The 18508-nt window shown below is 39.3% G+C and overlaps 1 protein-coding gene across 1 annotated transcript in view; it reads left to right on the top strand.

The window, feature by feature from the left end:
* IL1RAPL1 (interleukin 1 receptor accessory protein like 1) overlaps positions 1–18508 on the top strand; it is a 1231223-nt gene that overhangs the window by 129821 nt on the left and 1082894 nt on the right. Inside the window, exons 2-3 of the mRNA XM_058658644.1 lie at positions 9254–9308; positions 16018–16123. Coding sequence (XP_058514627.1) covers positions 16042–16123 — 82 coding nt within the window. The 5' untranslated portion in view covers positions 9254–9308; positions 16018–16041. The remainder of the gene's footprint in view (positions 1–9253; positions 9309–16017; positions 16124–18508) is intronic.

The raw sequence follows: 18508 nt of genomic DNA, 5'->3' as shown, positions 1-18508 counted from the left end.
TTAGTGTCCCAAACTCTGGGATGTGTGTCACATCCATTTGTCAGACATGACTGTGCTACAATCCTCCTGGATTTACACCATAATGGGGAACAGGCAAAAATTGAGGGCACACTGAGCATTGCTTCACGGTGCTTCTGGCTTGTTCCTAGGTCAGACTAAAGCACAAATGAAGCGTGTTAGAATTCAAGTGAAATCTAGCATGTGCCTTTTGAGCTTCTTCAAGAGCTGAGGCCACCAATTTGGTGGCTGAATCTGCAGCCGCATTTCCTGATGTCAAGGGCCCAGGTAAACCTGTATGGGCTCGAATATGAGTCACAAAGAATTTATCTTTGCGGGTCCAAATACAGGCCTGAATTTTAGCAAATAGAGATGCTGCTGCAGAGTGGGAAGAAATTTGGCCCGCAGTCTCCAGCACAGGAAGGGAATGGGCAACATATCCACTATCAGAATGCAAGTTAAAGGGCTGCATGGAAAATGTTTGAAAGACGGCAAGAACGGCCACCAATTCTACAACCTGTGCAGAGACAAAAGACGTGGGGATGGTGGTAACCTGGCCATCTACTACAAAAGCCTCCTGACCATTAGATGATCCATCAGTGAAAACAGTTAAAGCTTCTGGCAATGGTTGAAGAGAGGTTACAAGTGGAAAAACAACAGGATGCAAAATAAAAAACTGTACAATGGGGTCCTTGGGATAGTGGTTGTCAAAATTAACATTTAAAGTACTCAAAAGTATTGACCATGTCTTCCATATTCTGCAACCACAAAAGCTGCTTCTGAGTGTATGGAATGATGATGGTATCTGGGACCTTTCCAAAATATCTTAGGCTGCTCTTAGTGGCCTTTTGTATCAACTCTGCTATGGCCAAATAGTAAGGCACAATTGTCTTAGCAGGAGACACGTGCAAATGTTCCCACAAAATAGGTCCCTGCTGATAAAATACTCCTTTAGGTGTATATGAAGATGCTATAACAATAAATAAAAGTGGGGTACTGTAAGCAATCCTGGTCAAATGGGATTGTTCAATAGCTATCTCAACTTTGTGTAGGGCGTGACATCCCTCCATAGTCAGCACCCTAGGGGATGTTGGAGAGGAGTCACCTTTTAAGATATCAAACAAAGGTTTCAAATCTGCATCAGTAAGTTTCAAACTGGGTCTCATCCAATTTATATCCCCTAACAATTTCTGAAAATCATTAAGAGTTCGCAACTTTTCTGTGGCTATGGAAATTTTTTGGGGTTTAACACAATTCTGAAAAAGTTGAAATCCCAAATAATTAAATGGAGAAACAAGTTGTATTTTGTCTGGGGCTATAGCTAATCCTGCTTTTTCTAACTCTTGCAGTAACTTACACAAACAGGATTGCAACACATGAGTAGATAAAGCTGCCAGCAAAATATCATCCATATAATGAACAATCATAACAAAGGGAAAGCTGGAGCGCAGCGGTTTTAAGGCGGCAGCCACATAAATCTGACACATAGTAGGACTATTAGCCATTCCTTGGGGTAAAAATTTCCATTGGTACCGTTCAAATGGTTCCTGCAAATTAACAGAAGGCACACTGAAAGCGAAACGAGGCGAATCTTCTGGATGAACGGGAATGGAAAAAAAAACAATCCTTTAAATCGATCACAACAATATTAAAGTCTTTTGGAATGGCAGAAGGCAGCGGTAATCCTGGCTGCTGTGATCCCATTATCTCCATGGTAGCATTCACTGCTCTGAGATCCTGTAAAAGTCTCCACTTCCCTGATTTCTTTTTAATAACGAAAATAGGTGTATTCCAAGGTGAAGTGGAAGGGACAATATGTCCAGCAGCTAGCTGTTCTTGAACTATATCCTTAACGGCGGCTTTTTTTTTTTCTGTAGAAAGGGGCCATTGGTCAATCCAAACGGGTTGAAAACTATTCCATGTAATCTTCTGTGGAGTAACCTCAGCCGCCATCACAATGGCCCCTAGGGAAAATGCCCTAGCCCTTTCTTATCCTTGTTATGTTCCACGGAGATTGGTTGAGTAATTCCTTGCAGCTTTCTTCCTATACCTTTTCCAGGAATGTAGCCGTACCTCTCCATCTGCTGCATAGCTAATTCCTGACCAGATACTAATTCTGCCCCCATTTGTTACAAAACATCTCTCCCCCACAAATTAACTGGCAGACCTGGTACTACATAGGGGGTAACATGGCCACTATTTCCTTCCTTATCCCTCCAGGCTAGAGGCCTGGAGCTAGCTAGGGGGCTTTGGGTAATCCCCAATCCTTGCAAAGTGGTCATGGTGGGTGTAACAGGCCAACCTGGGGGCCAATATTTCTGTGAAATAAGAGTGGTGTCGGCACCAGTGTCTAGAAGCCCAGTAAATTTCTTTCCTTCTATACTCAACTCCAAAGTAGGGCGGCCTGCCATATCAGCGACCCAGTAAACAGAGGCTTCACCACTGGAACCAAACCCTGCTTTCTTCTGTCCAGCCCTGCAAGCATTATCTGACTTCACTGTGGGGAGCAGCACTAACTGTGCTATTTGTGCCCCCTGGGGCAAAACTGCAACTCCAGCATGAACACTGGCTAAAACTTTAATTTCCCCTGTATAGTCTGCATCAATCACTCCTGGGGTAATATGAACTCCTTTCAAGGCCGTGCTGCTACATCCCAGCAGAAGCCCTACAGTGTCAGGGGGTAGTGGCCCATAAATTCCTGTAGGAATAGCCTGTACCCCCATTTGGGGTGTCAATACGATGTAGGAGGTGGTATGGAGGTCCCATCCTCCACTGCCTGGGCTCCCTCTGGCAACGTCATGAATGGCCTTTGTCCCTGAGGGACAAACTGAATCGCTGCCCCGTACATTGGTGCTTGCGGGGCCCGGGGCTGGCCCCTGCTCCCGTTTCCCGGCACAGATGGCTGCCTGGAGATGTCTGTCTTGGACCTGCATTCATTTGCCCAATGTTTCCCACGTTGGCATCGAGGGCAAACTCCTGGGGACTGCCTGTCCATATTAGCAGCCTGTGCACAACCTTGGAGTGGGCAGTTCCGGCGGATATGCCCTAGCCGGCCACATTTAAAACATCCTTGTTTTGGGCGAGCTCCCGAGCCCACGATTGTGCCACCACGCAATGCCTCTGCAATGGCTGCACCCATTATCTGTCCTTCCCCAATGTCCTTACAAAGTTTAAGATACGTGTTAAGGGGCTCATGCTTCCAAGGTCTAATTGCCTCCTGGCACCATTTGTTGGCATTTTCATATGCTAGTTGCTTTACGAAAGGCATGGCTTGATCTGCATCACCAAATACCCTATCTACAGTTACCAGTAGGCCATCTACAAATGCCTGGTAAGGCTCGCCTGGGCCTTGGACAATTTTAGACAGATGTAAATGTAGCGAGCCCTTTGGTGATAAAGACTTCCAGGCCCTCACTGCAGCAGCAGCGGTCTGTGCATAAACCCCTGGGTCATAATTAATCTGATCCTGTACATTTAGCAAAATTCCCCTCTCCTGTCAACATATCATGATTTCTCTCAGGAAAGCCTGCCTGGGTATTTTGCCGTGCTGTGTCAAGGCAAAGCTCAAAGAACTCAGATTTCCACATTAGAAAATCTCCCCCATCCAGAGTAGCCTTACAGAGCTGTTTCCAATCGGCCGGAGTCAAATTGTTAGGTGCCAAGGCTTCAATCATGGAAACGGTAAAGGGGGCCGATGGACCATATGTGGCAACAGCGTCCCTCAGACTCTTTATGTCCTTAAAGGACAGTGCCAGGTGCTGTCTGATTCTCTGCCCCTGCTGATTCTCTACCTCAACTACTGGGAAGGTAAAGTGCCTAGCAAGGGTAGCTGCCCCAGGGTCTCCCTGCTCCTGTGCTTGCTGTACCGCACGTTCCACAGCTGAGAGAGAAGTTGAAAGCGGGGGTCCAGCACGAGCCCTAAAAGTGCATCCACTCTGTTCCTGCCTCAACTGAAGGGAGAGGCGCTGAAGTTGCTCTTGTAAACCTTTTACAACTGTGCTCAGACATGATGGCGCCAATGGCTCAGGCGGCGCAGAGAGCTCTGTGCCTGTCCAAGAGGGACTTTTGTTTGGCACACGCTCTACAGGTGGAGGATCCTCGGCAAACTCACTTCCATCCTTTTCCTCCTCAGCCTCCTCAGAAGAGGACCATGAATCTTTTTCGCGCACTTTCTCCAGACTGTCTTGTCTGGGGTTCCTTCTCCTTATTTACCCTGGTTTGCAGCTCGCTCCTACTTTTAACGGACAATTTCTTACGGCGGGCTTCCACCACTGCTTGACGGGATGACCAAGCAATATTTAGCAAGCGCCAGAGAAAAAGGATGACTACAATGGAAGCAAACCATGGGAATACTCACAGACAGTTTCAAAAAAACTCTGCGAGGCCTTAAGCTTAGTGGCGATGCCTTGTGACTGGAGCAGATCTCGGATTCCCTTAATTACCTGCATTTTAGAGAGTTCTTGCCCCATGATAAATTTTACTTATGCCCCTGCAAAAATTTTAAAACCTGCCTCTAGATTTCCAGGGTCCCTCAGATTGTCCCTCGTGCCCCAAGACGGGGAGAAGGTCTGGAGATGAAATTAATTATGCCCCTCTAGAGTTAAATCCTAAACTTGCCTCCGGATTTCCAGGGTCCCTCAGATTGTCCCTCGTGCCCCTGAACGGGGAGAAGGTCTGGGGATGAGATTAATTTGCCCCTCCAGAGTTCCAGGGGTCCCTCAGATAGTCCCTCGTGCCCTAGCACAGGGAGAGGGTCTGGAGATTAAATCAGTTATGCCCCTGCAAAATTCCCAAATTCCAAATTCTTAATTCAAAATTCCTTAATTCCTAATTCCTTAATTCCTTACCTTCGTAGGTCCAGGGGTCCCTCGGACGTCCTTTGCACTGTGCGCCACGTTACGGCGCCATTTGTCATGGCTAGCTGAGCCGGCATAGTAGGCACGGCAAATGTCTGAGCAAAAGCACCGACACACGGAGACCATGATGGTGTTAGAAGTGATGGGAGCCATCTGCTCACAAGCCTCTTTATTCCCATATTATATCCTCTTTCCCCCAAGCCCATTTACAGGACAATAGGACGCCAATGAGTCTGCAAAGGCCAGGTGCCACTGCTGTAGGCCCCATTCCTGAGTGCTCAGCTAAAGGAATGTAAATCAGCTCCTCAGCCCACAACATTGTACAAATTTTGTAAGCACACGTTTTGCAGAGAAATAGCATTTTCTATGTGTGAATCATTGTTTTTTAATCATTTATACCCGTTTTCTATGTTATATTTGCATCAGAGGTCTCAGGACTAACCATTCTATTTGATTATTGACCAAACTATCTGTAGAAGACACAGAACGTAATTTTCTAACTATGTGACCTTGGGAAAAAAACATTCCATGTAGACATTTACCTGATTGATAATGTGTAAGTACCAGCAAAATAATCCATGTCACATGCTTAGATACATGCCTGGCACTTGATGCTCAACAAAGGTTACTGTTTACTATTAATAAGGATTGAAAACAATGCACAAAATCAGATATATATATTTGTAGTTAATAACACAAATGTCTGAAAAAGCTAGTCATAAACAAAAATCTTCCTTTTAGGTTTCTAACCTATAATGCCTTGCAATAACTGTTTATAACTGCAACAGCACATTGTTACAAACTTAATGGCTTAAAAAGTGTGAGCTTATTCACTTACCATTCTGAAGGTCAAAAGCAGGAAATGAAAAATATGGGACTGGAAACAGGAGCTTGATATGTCTGGCCTTTTCTAGAGGCTCCTTGAGAGAATTGGTAACTTGCAGCTTTTGACTACTAGTGATTGCTAGCCCTACTTGGTTCCTGGGATCATCAGGCTAATCTCCATTTCTGCCATCTTAGGGACTTCTCTGTAACCTTCACACTCTAGACACCCTTTTATAATGACCCCTGTGATTACATTGGGTCCAAATTTTAATCTAGAGGAGTTTTTCTCTTGCAAATTCCCAACTGAATCGCACCAGCAAAGTCTATTTTACCTCGCAAGGTAATATGTTTATCAGTTCTGGGGGATGGGGCATTTTCTGCTCTAGAACAAGTTTATTCACTGTCACTTAATTTTAAAAGAAACCTAAAGTGGCTTTTTAAAAGAATTACTAAATTTTATTTAAAAGGCAGATTTACAGAGGGAAGGTGAGAGAGAAAAAGAGCTTCCATCCACTGGTTCACTCCCCCAATGGCCACAAAGGCCAGAGCTAAGTTAATCAGAAGCCAGGGGCAAAGAGGTTCCTACTTGTCCCCAACACAGGTATCGGGTCCCAAGGACCTGGATCATTCTCCACTGCTTTCTCAGGCTGCAAGTAGGGAGCTGCATGGGAAGTGCAACAACCAGGACATGAACTGGCACCCATATAGGAAGCCCCATGAATTGAAAATATTATCATAGCCTTTTCCTTCCTCTTAAAGTTTTATTTATTTTTATTAGAAATGCAGATTTACAGAGAGAAGGAGAGACATATACAGAGAGAAGGAGAGGCAGAAACATCTCCTTTCTCTGTTTACTTCCTATGTGGCTGCACTGACGGCAACTGAGCTGATCTGAAACCAGGAGATTCTTCCAGGCCTCCCATGTGGGTGCAGGTTCCTAAGGCTTTGTGCCATCCTCTACCGATTTCCCAGGCCATAAACAGGGAGCTGGATGGGAAGTGGAGCAGGCAGGACATGAGCCGGTGGCCATATGGGATCTTGGTGCATGCAAGGGAAAGATTTAGCCACTGAGCCATTGTCTGGGGCCTGCCATTTCCTTCCTCTTATGAGGATTCTGTTGAACCATGATATGTGGCACACATACTTACATGTATTTTCTACCAGTTTCAGCTCACTAAATAACTCCAGATTACTATTAAGCACATTTCTGAAAGATTTTATATATAGAGATATAAAATATATATATTTTATATATATAATCAAATATATATATTATATATATTATAGCTGTGTTCTGTAGTCTTAGAACTGTTTTGGTCGTATAAAGCTAATCATTCTAACTACTGGTTACACTTGTGGTCTGGGGACACCAGCCATGCTACAGATCATTTGGCAGCATTTGGAGACATTTTTTGCTTGTGACAGCTGGATGGGGGATGCTGCTGGCGCCTAGGACACAGAAGGCAAGATGCTGCTAAACATTGTACAATGTACAGGATAGCCCCAAGAACAAATAATTATCTGCCCCTAAAATGTTATAGCACCATGGTTGAGAAAACCTGTCATGGAAAGATTTAAGAAATGTTGAGTGGACCTTTGTTTTCCAAAGTGTGTGCGGGGGCCAGTACTTGACATCACCGGAGTCATCAATCTCATTAAAGCTCCCTAAGTGTTCACAACATGTAATCACGGCTCAAGAAGTTCCGCCTAAGTTACTTGTCCACTATGCTCACCACCTTATGAGCTTTTATATCTGTGGATATGTAGAGTTGAACTGGAAAAAATGAAACTTAAGGTTTTGTTTTGTGTTTTGCCACATGCAACAAACCATATATATCGGAATTCTATTAACATAAACCCACATTTTTTGGAGAATTGCCATATATTCCAAGAATAGTTGAATTTCAAACACTCAAATGCGTTAAGCATCAGATTTATATAACTATCCATTAAATATATAAATTAAATATGGACTCACAAATGCAGGCAAATCTCATCTAATATGTTTGCAGCCAGCAAGAGGAATGGCTGAATGTATTTGCTTTTCGTCCCAGCTTCTGTCACTTAATGTCATTCAATCTGCTGACTTAAAAACCCCCAAAGTTTCTTGGGTATAAGCTTTGCAGTTGAATTATGGTGGCAGACATGATGAACATGAAAAATGTAAGGAAGGTAAATTAAGAAAATAGCAGATGGAGACTGTACAGTGTTCTTACGTTTTCATTCTTGGGCACAGTGTACTTTCCATTTTAACTAGTCAGGTTTATCTGTTTGCTGGATTTTCTCCTTTTACCAAATAAGTATGAGTTAGGTTGCTTTTATCAGAATTTCCTGTCAGTGTGTGAAACATTCCACTTTCCTCAACAACTCCCGGTAATTTAAGTTTATAGTTACCACGCAGTTACTTCATTTAAGGTTTTAGTAATTTCAGCAGCTTATAAAAGTAAAGGATTGTGTATAGCCAGTAGGAATCAATGTTGAATAATAATCGTACGTTATTTTTAAAAAAATCAATTTAAAGTATGTGTATATATGTATCACTCATGCATGTGAAAGACAATAAACTCTCAGCTGCAAGTTTGTTTCTTAAATGTTACAGTGATCAGTGGACTGAAGATGTGGGGAAACAGTCAATTCAGGTTTCTCATTTGGGTGGTAGGAGGCACACTGCCTGAGATAGCACTGCTACCTCCCAGGTTCTGCAGTACTAGGAGACTCAAGTTAGGAGCCAGAGCCAAGATTATAGCTCAGATGCTCTGAGGTATGCCATGGCTCTTCTGATAGGCTTCTTAACTGCTAGACCAAATGCCTGCCTCTAGTCATATGTTGTTACATTTGATTTTTTGTAGTAATTCCTTTGCCCATTTTACAGATGAAGACAATTTGATATGATGATATGAAGTATTATATATTCTCTGAATTTTGCATAACGAATAAGTATTTAGCTGGGCTTCAAACACAGATATACACCTGACCATCTGTATGTAAGCATCTTTCTTGTTTATTTCTTCAGGTCTGTTTCTGTAGATAAGCATCAGGTAGGAACATGGATTTTCTAAGCTATAATTTTTTCATTTTCAACTGTAGACTTTTCAAGGGGATGAATCCTTAAGTATCAAATGCCCTTGATAAATTGGGCTTTCTATGATTGGTAGTTCCTCTGCTTTTCCAAAGATGAGAGAGGCCAGTGTTTTAAAATAAATTTAGTGAATCTTCTTAATGGTAATGTTATGGAAATAGATTTTTTTCTATGTATCTTTGCAATTCCACTGATCTCTTACTTAGATGCCTTGAAGGTGTCTTTATTTTGATGTTCACATGGTTTCTAATTAAAACCCCATGATACTAAGCACTAGCTAGAATACAAAATCTAACCCAAGATAGATGATAATTTCTTTTTCTAAAATTCTATTTTATAAATTTTATTGACTATGAAAGAAATTATAATTGCATGTAGTTTTGTGGTATAGACTGGTGCTATTACATATGTATACAATGTGCTATGACTGAATCAGACTAATTACCATATTCATGATCTAAAATACTTACCTTGTTTAATTTTTTTTTTTTTTTAGGTGCACAGAAGTTACCAACAGAATACAGTTTATTTGAAACGCCTCCTAAACCTTGGTGGGTGAATTGCATGTTAGCAGCAATCTTCGCTCTCCTTATTACTTGGGTTGATATTTTTTTAAATTGTTTTTTCTACTTGTTTTTAATTTACATGGAATTGTGAATAGCATGGCTAGTGACATTTAAGCCTGTGATTTTTTTTTATTTCATTTCATTTTATGACACAGTTTCATAGGCTCTGGGATTCTCCCAACCCTTCCCCAATGCCCTCCCCCATGGTGGATTCCGCCACGTTGTTGCATTACCACAGTTCAAATTCAGTTGAAATTCTTTCATTGCAAGCATCTACTAAGCATAAAGTCCAGCATCTTATTGTCCAGATAAGTTCAACGGTTTCTTGGGGAGACCATCTCTGGTCTGAAAGTAGAACTTGCAGAATATCATCCCCTCGAATGAAAAGCCAGAACATGACATCAATAATAATTTACAACATTATGGACTTAATTGATATGATATTGAGTGACCAATATGAGAAAAAATGCAAGTTCTTAACCACATCCTGTGACTACTTCATTGACATTTCAATTTTAGTTTATATACAGCCGGCTGCTATACACCTTAAAATGGTTATAGGTTGGCAGCGAAATATGGGGCAAACGGAGACTTTATGATGGACCATATCAATCAGTGGACGACCTCATCGAGCGAAACTGGCAGTGATTCATAACTGGAGAACTATTAACACCACTTGAACACATATTTCAGAGCATGCCCCACATTCGGGACTTGGGGTGGGTGGGAAACCAGGTGGGGCTTCTCCCTCAATATCCCCCTTTACCTCAGATACATGATGGAAACAATATTGACATAATAGCATTACCCACTTCCCTATCCCCCTGAACCTTTTTTTTTCTTTTTTTTCTTCTTTTTCCTTTAACTGTAATTAACTATGTAAAGATTGTCAACAACAATACAATAAAATAGATTAAAAAAAATGGTTATAGTATACTATTCAGCTGTCTCATGGGTTCCCTTCTGTTGCTTCTGTTCTGCTCCATTGATCTTCCTCTCTTTCTTTGTGCCAGTACCAGGCTGTTTTGATAACCACTGCCCTATAGTATGTCCGGAGTTCTGGAATTGTGATTCTCCCTGTTAATTTCCTGTTCTTCAGGATGGTTCTAGCTATTCATGGTTTTTTGTGTTTCCAGATGAACCTTTGGATCATTTTTTCCAGTTCTGTGAAGAATGTTTTGGGTAATTTGATTGGGATTGCGTTGAATGTATATATTGCTTTTGGTAGTATGGACATTTTAATGATATTGATTTTACCTATCCAGGAGCATGGTATGTTTCTCCATCTTTTGAGGTCTTCCTCAGTTTCTTTTTTTAAAGTTTTTTGTAGTTTTCTTCAAAGTGGTCTCCTACATTTTTGGTTAGGTTTATTCCTAGATACTTCATTTTCATCTCTGTTATTTTGAATGGTACCCTGCTGGTTAGATCTTTTTCCATCTTGGGGCTGTTTGCATACACAATGGCTGTTGATTTTTATTCATTTATTTTGTACCCTGCCACTCTACCAAACTATCGTATAAGTTCTAGCAGTCTCTGTGTTTAGTCTCTTGGTTCTTCTATGTAAAGGATCATGCCATCTGCAAATAGTGAAAGTTTGACTTCTTCATTTCCTATTTGAATTCCTTTGATTTCTTTTTCTTGTCTTATGGCCTCTGTGAGTACCTCAAGGACCATGTTGAATAGCAGTGGTGTTAGCGGACATCTTTGTCTTGTTCCAGATCTCAGTGGAAAGGGTTTCAGTTTTTCTCCATTCAGTGTGATGTTGGCATTGGGTTTTTCATATATTGCTTTGATTATGTTGTGGATTGTTCCTTCTATGCCTACCTTGGTTAGGGTTTTAACATGAAGTGGTGTTGGATTTTGTTGAAAGCTTTTTCTGCATCTATTGATATTATTATGTGATTTTTGTTCTTCAGTTTTTGGATGTGGTGTATCACATTTATGGATTTCCGTATATTGAACCATCCCTGCATTCCAGGGATGAATCCTACTTGGTCTGGATGAATGATCTGTCTAATGGTTTTTTGAATTCTATTGGCTAGGATTTTGTTGAGGCTCTTAGCATCAGTGTTCATCAGGGAGATCAGTCTATAGTTTTCCTTCTCTGTTAATTCTCTACTGGTTTTGGGATTAAGGTGATGCTGGCTTCATAGAATGAGTGTGGAAGGGTTGCTTCCTTTTCTATTGTTTTGAAGAGTTTGTAGAGGATTGGGGTTAGCTCTACTTGGAACGTTTTGTAGAATTCTGCAGTGAAACCGTCTGGGCCTGGGCTTTTCTTTGTTGGGAGATCTTTAATCACTCAGTCAGACTCTGCCTCGGTTATGGGTTTGTTCAGGTCTTTTGTTGCCTCTGGGCTATGTGTTGGTAAGTGATGGGAGTCTAAGAACTTTTCCATTTCTTGGTGGTCTTCTGATTTGTTGGAGTACAGTTGTTTGTAGCAATTTCTAATTGTTTTCTTAATGGTTGCAGTGTCTGTCGTTATGTTATCTTTTTCATCCTTGATGCTATTCTCTCAAATAGTTACCTTGTTAAAACTTTTAAAAATACTTTCCTGGGCCCAGTGAGGTAGCCTTGCAGCTGAAGTCCTCGCCTTGCAAGCACCGGGATTCCATATGGAGCTGGTTCTAATCCCAGCTGCCCCTCTTCCCATCTAGCTCTCTGTTTTTGACCTGAGAAAGCAGTAGAAGACAGCCCAAAGCCTTGGGACGCTGCACCCATGTGGGGGACCTGGAAAAGGCTCTGGGTTCTTGTCTTCGGATCTGCTCAGCTCTGGCTGTTGTGGTCACTTGGGGAATGAATCATTGGACAGAAAATCTTCCTCTGTCTCTCCTCCTCTCTGTATATCTAACTTTCCAATAAAAATAAATCTTAATAAAACACTTTTCTTATAGCACAGCATTCATTGGCTAGCTTGATTACAATAAATCAATACAATACTGAAAATAGCTTTCAAAATTGATAAAGTTGTGATTCATAGAAATAGAAAATGTTGCAAAGCTTTTATTTACATCACCAATTAATGAGTAAACTAGAAGAGAGATTGCACTGGTTCAAAGCAGTAGTCAAAGAACTACAAAATTTACATACAGTAAAGAAATAGTTATATCAGTTGACCACAAATAAATCATCAGTCGGAGATTTCTCCATCTATTCCCCTAACATATGGTAGAGATCATATGGCAGCAAGGCCGCCTAATTAAGTAGGTACACATTCATCTCTCTTATTGGTCTGTTAGTGTGTTTTGTTAAATAACATTACATTGCCTTTGTGTCCCCATTACACCATAGCACAACAGTTTGTAATTGGTCTGTGCTCAAAACGTGTTGTGCAAATGGTAAATTTCAGTGCCAAATTTGAAATGGCTATAACAGTGAAACATTCATTCATTGATTCATTCATTAATTTTTGTCAGCGAAACATTGGATATGCGAAAGTTGAATAAAGCACACTTTCACTTTAGAGGAGATTCAAGTCAAGCGTAAAGGAAGTCATATGAATAAAAAGTTTATAATATGAGTTAGGGCAAAGAAAGTTAGTACATGCCAAGTTTCCCAGAGAGAGGATGTGATTTGAATCTATAACATTAATAAAATTGTGATTACAGCAATCAACTGTAACAATGGCAGCTTTCCTGTACTGATTTCCTTCATGGTTACTCTTTTAGGCAAAATGCTACATACACTTTATAATACTTAATTTGCAAATGCAGAAACTACTCACAGAGACGATAAGTCATTTGTCCTAAATTGTGTAGCTCATATGTGACCAAGTTGAGGTCAGAAACCAGACAAGCTCACTGCTCTTAACTACCGTGATATGCCGTTCTGCACAGGATTTGTAACGGCTTATTGGAAGCCGAGTGATGAATGGTAGTCTTGACAGGAAAAAGGTGATTAATTTTTAGCTCCTCAGTCCAGAAATTTGAACCTTTTGAAATTGGTTCCCTGAGCATTTGAACTACTTTGTGACAAAAAGAAAATGAGAACCTCAACGAATGTTTATGTTGTAGTTCTCCTCTCCACCAGTCCACACTTATTTTATGATTTCAATTTGCCTGTCATCAGCTGCAATCTGAGAATGTTAAAGAATCCCAAAAGTGAACAGTTCATCAGCTTTCAAATGTGTACAGTTTAGAGTAACATGGTGAAATCTCATGCTGTCCCTCTTTATCTTGTCTGATTCATAAATCATCCCTTTGTTCAGTGGATCCATGTTGTATATGCTATCCATTAGGCATTTAGTAGCCATCTCAGTTATTAAACTGTCTCTGTATCATCACAGTTGTGTTCAAGTTATTCTATGTCATAATAGCCTAACACTGCATCACAATATGCACATCATTCACCTCACTTCATTGCATCATGTGGTGTAGGTATCATCGTCACAAGGAATGAGTACAATACAAGAAGTTATCTTGAATGAGACATAATATTCACAGAATTTGCGTCATTGTACATTATTGTAATTGTTATTTTTATTGGTTATTTTTTCCATCTCTTACTGTGCTGAATGATAAATTAAGTTCGATATACATGTATAGGGAGAAATATTGTATATGTAGGTTTTAGTAGTTTCTGAGATTTCATGTGGCTAGAGGTGTTGGAAGGTGCCCCACACCGATAAGGAAGCTAGTATATAGCTTGCATTGCTATTTTTGCATAATAATTTTATTTATGTCAGTGGTGAAGTGAAGCTTGAATGTCTATAGCTAGACATATTTATGTAAGCTACAATGAATTTCCTCAAAGAGGTTGGTAATGCTAATTATAGATTGACAAAGATGTTAAATCTGTGAAACGCCATGTTATCGTTTGTTTGTTTCTCTGAAAATACAAAGTCCTAAGAGATCCTGTTAAAGATATTTATCTTACCAAATTGATACTTTCCAAACAAATTTTATCTGAAGAAATAGAGTTGCAAACTAGTGTGTAAAGGCTTATAGACATGAAATGAGTAAGAAAATAGTGCTTTGAATGAGAGTGAGGTAATATGATGTGTAAGCTGGGAGGTCTTGCCGAGAGTAGCTGGACCTGGATTTTCTTGGGCAGTGTTGATTAAACTCACAGAGAGGAACTGATTTTTCTGCTAACCTGAAGACTGAAGATATCAAGTTGAACATTTCCTGCAGCTCCAGTTAGTGTGGAAGCTGGGAAATGGGATGTGGATTTTAGTAATGCATGACTCGGGCTTGCATTTTAGTGTGCTGTTCCTCTTCCTCACATGTAGCTGATGAATCAACTCTTCTGGCTGGGTTTTGCTTATGTCTTTATGTGAACTTGAGATCCTTGTTTAGAAAACTGAACCCCACCATCATCGTTTAAAGGTTCTGGAGTTAAAATGGTTTGTTTTCAATATTGTTTTATAAGTGTATTGGTTTTTTTTACTAATATGGTTATGGTGACAGTTACAAGTGAATGGATTTTCATTTTGGTTTGTGAATTAATATGTATTTTAACCAAAAAATAATGTAAATGGATTAATCATTGAAAATATGCAGAGGTTTTGAAGGTTCTGGGAGAGCAAAAACTGACTGTCCAGTCGGCATCAGCCTCCTCATATTTAATAAAGTTGCAGTGATTGAAAGCTGGAGATGAGGAGGCCTCAGATGTCTGCCTGAGCTCTCCGGGATTGACCATAGACTTGAACTGTTCTGACTTGTCACTTTGTGAATTCAGTTGCAGCTCTATATTCTCAGTCTTACAGATAAAAAATATAAAGAAACAGAATAGAATGGTGATCCCCCAGAGCCTGTGAGGAGGGCAGGGGAAATGGGGACATGTTGGTCATAGAGGGAAACTTATGTCTTTCATATCAATTCTGTCTATGGATAGAATATACAGCATGATACCTACAGTTACATGCAATATATACTTAGCATCTGTTGAGGTTGTATCTTAAATGTTCTCACTACTTGCACAAAAATGACACATACCTGTGTCAAGTAATGGTCATGTTAGAACTCATGGCAGCCATTTCACAATAAAGCTTGAAAAAAGGGTAATTTTCTGAGGGAAAAGTGTTCATTTACTTTATTTAAAATTAAATATTTCCTCCTTTTGAAATGCAAATAGTAAAATAGGGGTCCGTGCAAGTATTCTTCTGAGAACCTTGTGATAGGAGGAAATGATATGTCATTTTGTAGTTTTCATTGACACTGTATGTTCTCTCAATAAAGACAGAAATCTTCACAATTCTCTTGAAATATGTTTTGGAGCTATTTGAAGGAGAATTATAAAATTGCAGTTAAATCTTTAGGGGTGAATAACTTGTGATTTTTCTCTTAGAAATAAAGAAACTGAATAAAAGTACATCCTATCACAGCATGGGACATTTTCACATGTCACTTTAGGCAATTTATGTTAGAAATAAATTGTTAGGAAAACAATCTCTCTTAAGGGATTTTTTCTACCTAGTTAAATGCAATTAACAAGTGTAACAGAGAAATTTAAAATCTTACTAGAAGATACAATTTTTAATCATGTTTGTGGGTCTGTAGAGTTATAGTTTGGAAGTGACCAGTTTCACCATAGTAGCATACATGGGATCAGATCTAATAGAGAGCCTGTTCGTGTGCTTTCCTCTTATGGAATTTGTTGCTCCAGTTGTGCTTTACCTGAAGCCTTACCAAAAGAGCTTATAACATTGCTCTATAACTTAAAAATATGTATGTTCTTCTTTCTATCTTTGCTTTAGGGAACAGCTTTTAACAGCTGGAAGATGAAAGCTCCGATTCCACATTTGATTCTCTTATATGCTACATTCACACAGAGTTTGAAGGTTGTAACCAAAAGAGGCTCTGGTAAGCAGTGTTGCTTTTTTTTCCTCCTCTCATTTTCAATGTCATAGAAGTGATGGTGCTATATTTTCACATGTGCCATTTGTGGAGAGACTGAGAACTGAGGAGATATTGTAAATATTTCAGCAAAATGGTAAGGTATTCTTCCAGAAAAATATACAAATTGGAAGTATACAAATAGCATTGAAAAATGTAGCTTTTTACAATTCATTTATATGAATTAAAATGGATTCATTGCCAAAAGATCACATTTGGATTCGTTTTGCAGTAAGATTTTCAGTAATTCCTCTATGAACACTGTCATTCTAATTTTTATATGGGAATATTATTGTGGAAGCTTTGCTATGTTTCTTTTTAGTGTTACTATTTCAATATCAGGTGTCCTTAGGGCAGAATCCTTTTAGCAATATACCTCAGTTTATTTGCTGAGTTAGAAATATTTAAAGAAAATGTCACGTGCAAGCACTGAATTTTTAGTGGGAAACACTGAAGTAAAGTAGGATGGCAATGAATAGGACTGCCAAATAGTTTAATGTTGAAACTTAAGAGAAAATTTACATGTTATCAATCCTCCTGGTTTGCAGATGATGATTGGTACTCTGACTTGGAGAAGTACTTGAGGCAGTGCATTAAATACTGCTATTAATGAGCAGTTACATTTTGTCTAACGAAGTGATGATAATAAAAATCCTTGCCACACTCAGACTTTATGTGAACTTACAAGAAGTTCTAGCTTTTAGATATAAATGACAAATGTGTGGTGTTGATTTGGTAGAAATTAAGTGTGTTGTCTCTGAGAATGAGAGAGAGTGTAGGGAAAATAAGATAATATGCAAAGGGCTGAAGATTGTTATGTTGAAATTGCATGCATGAAAGCATCTTAGGATTTCAGAAAGGAGAGACACTGGAGGGCTGTAGGGCTATATGGTTGTGGGGCTACCATCTCAGTCCCTGTGCTCTTAAAAGCCCCTTTGATGGAAAACATCTGGAAGGAGGTAAGGAAGGTTTTGTCCAGGGTCAAAGGTTTACTGAAAGGTGGAATTAAAAGGAATTTAACTGTTGGTTCTAGAAGATTTTGCTCATTGTATACTGTTCTGTCTGCCAGTGATGTGGTTGTAGGGAATGAGAAAAAATAGTGTTGGCATTTTTATAGTTCATTTAATCTGTTCTTGATGGAGCTTTCTGTAATAGTGATAACTGGTATAGGATTATGAGTAGTGTGTTGTGTATTTGTAATGGGTTACTGGGAGATAGCAAATGTTGAGGTTTCTTTGCCTACATCTTGCACATAAAATTGACCATAACCAAGAGTTAGATTAGGTAGAACAAGGAATAAACTGTAATAAAAGATGGTAATTTCTACAACAGTGATATTTTCTGAAGTAGTAATTTACATTAAAAACATTTAGGATTGATCTTTGAGATACTGGTCATGTAGAAGAGACATGCTTATCTGCATAATTTTTTTAACAAAATGACAAGAGTTCTTCCAAATAGAAACATTGATTGAACCTTAAAAATTTCATTTTTCTGGTTATTATACTTCATAAAATTAAAAGTAATTTTTTCAGTTTTTTCTCTAGATATAACATTTGTGATTTGTTTAAGTGCAAATGCCATTTTTTTTCATTGTGAAATGGTGCTAACAGGTTCTTTCTCTATGAACTCACATTTGAGGGCAATTTTTTTTTAAATTTTGGACTTTGAGAGGAAAACATGGGATAATCAGAAAATTCCCATCTCCTGCTCTAGAGATTTGTGAGAACTCAATGGTTTGTTTGAAATTTATTTTTTAATGATACAATTACTTTAGGGGATTGGTAATAAAATATTATCTTTCATATCTTTCATTAGCCAGAAGTTAGGCGATCTATTAAGGCAGTTCAAACAAAATTTCTTTTTTTTGTTATATTTTTGAATTTATGAATTTTATGGTACAGTTTTGTAAAGACTGGGATTCCCCCCCAAAACTCCCACCCCCAACAGATTTTCCCCATGTTGCTACAATAGTATAGTCCTTCATAAGGAGTCATAATTCCATCACTGTCTTATTTAAGTGTGCCTCAACATTGCTGGTACAGACAGTGTCAGACAGTCCAGCATCCCATTGTCTACACATGTCCAACAGTTTCACTGGGAGTCCATCTTTTGTGAAACCAAATTTCAACATCAGAGTTTTTGCATTCAAATATGAAAGTGACAAACAGATCAGTTGCTATGATTTTGCAGCATGCTTGCTTTTCTATACAATTTTAATTACTGTAACTTCCTCCATGTCTGTATTAAGATCTAGATGGAAGTTTGTCTGATATTAGGATATTAGTATACAGTTTAGAAGTACATGATATTACTTTAACCCATATACTTTCATATCTTACATTCATTTAA

Source organism: Ochotona princeps, chromosome X (genome assembly GCF_030435755.1).
Source record: "Ochotona princeps isolate mOchPri1 chromosome X, mOchPri1.hap1, whole genome shotgun sequence".
Taxonomy (NCBI): Eukaryota; Metazoa; Chordata; class Mammalia; order Lagomorpha; family Ochotonidae; genus Ochotona; species Ochotona princeps.
Note: the sequence above shows the minus strand (reverse complement) of the source record. Positions and strands in the feature narration are given on the sequence as shown.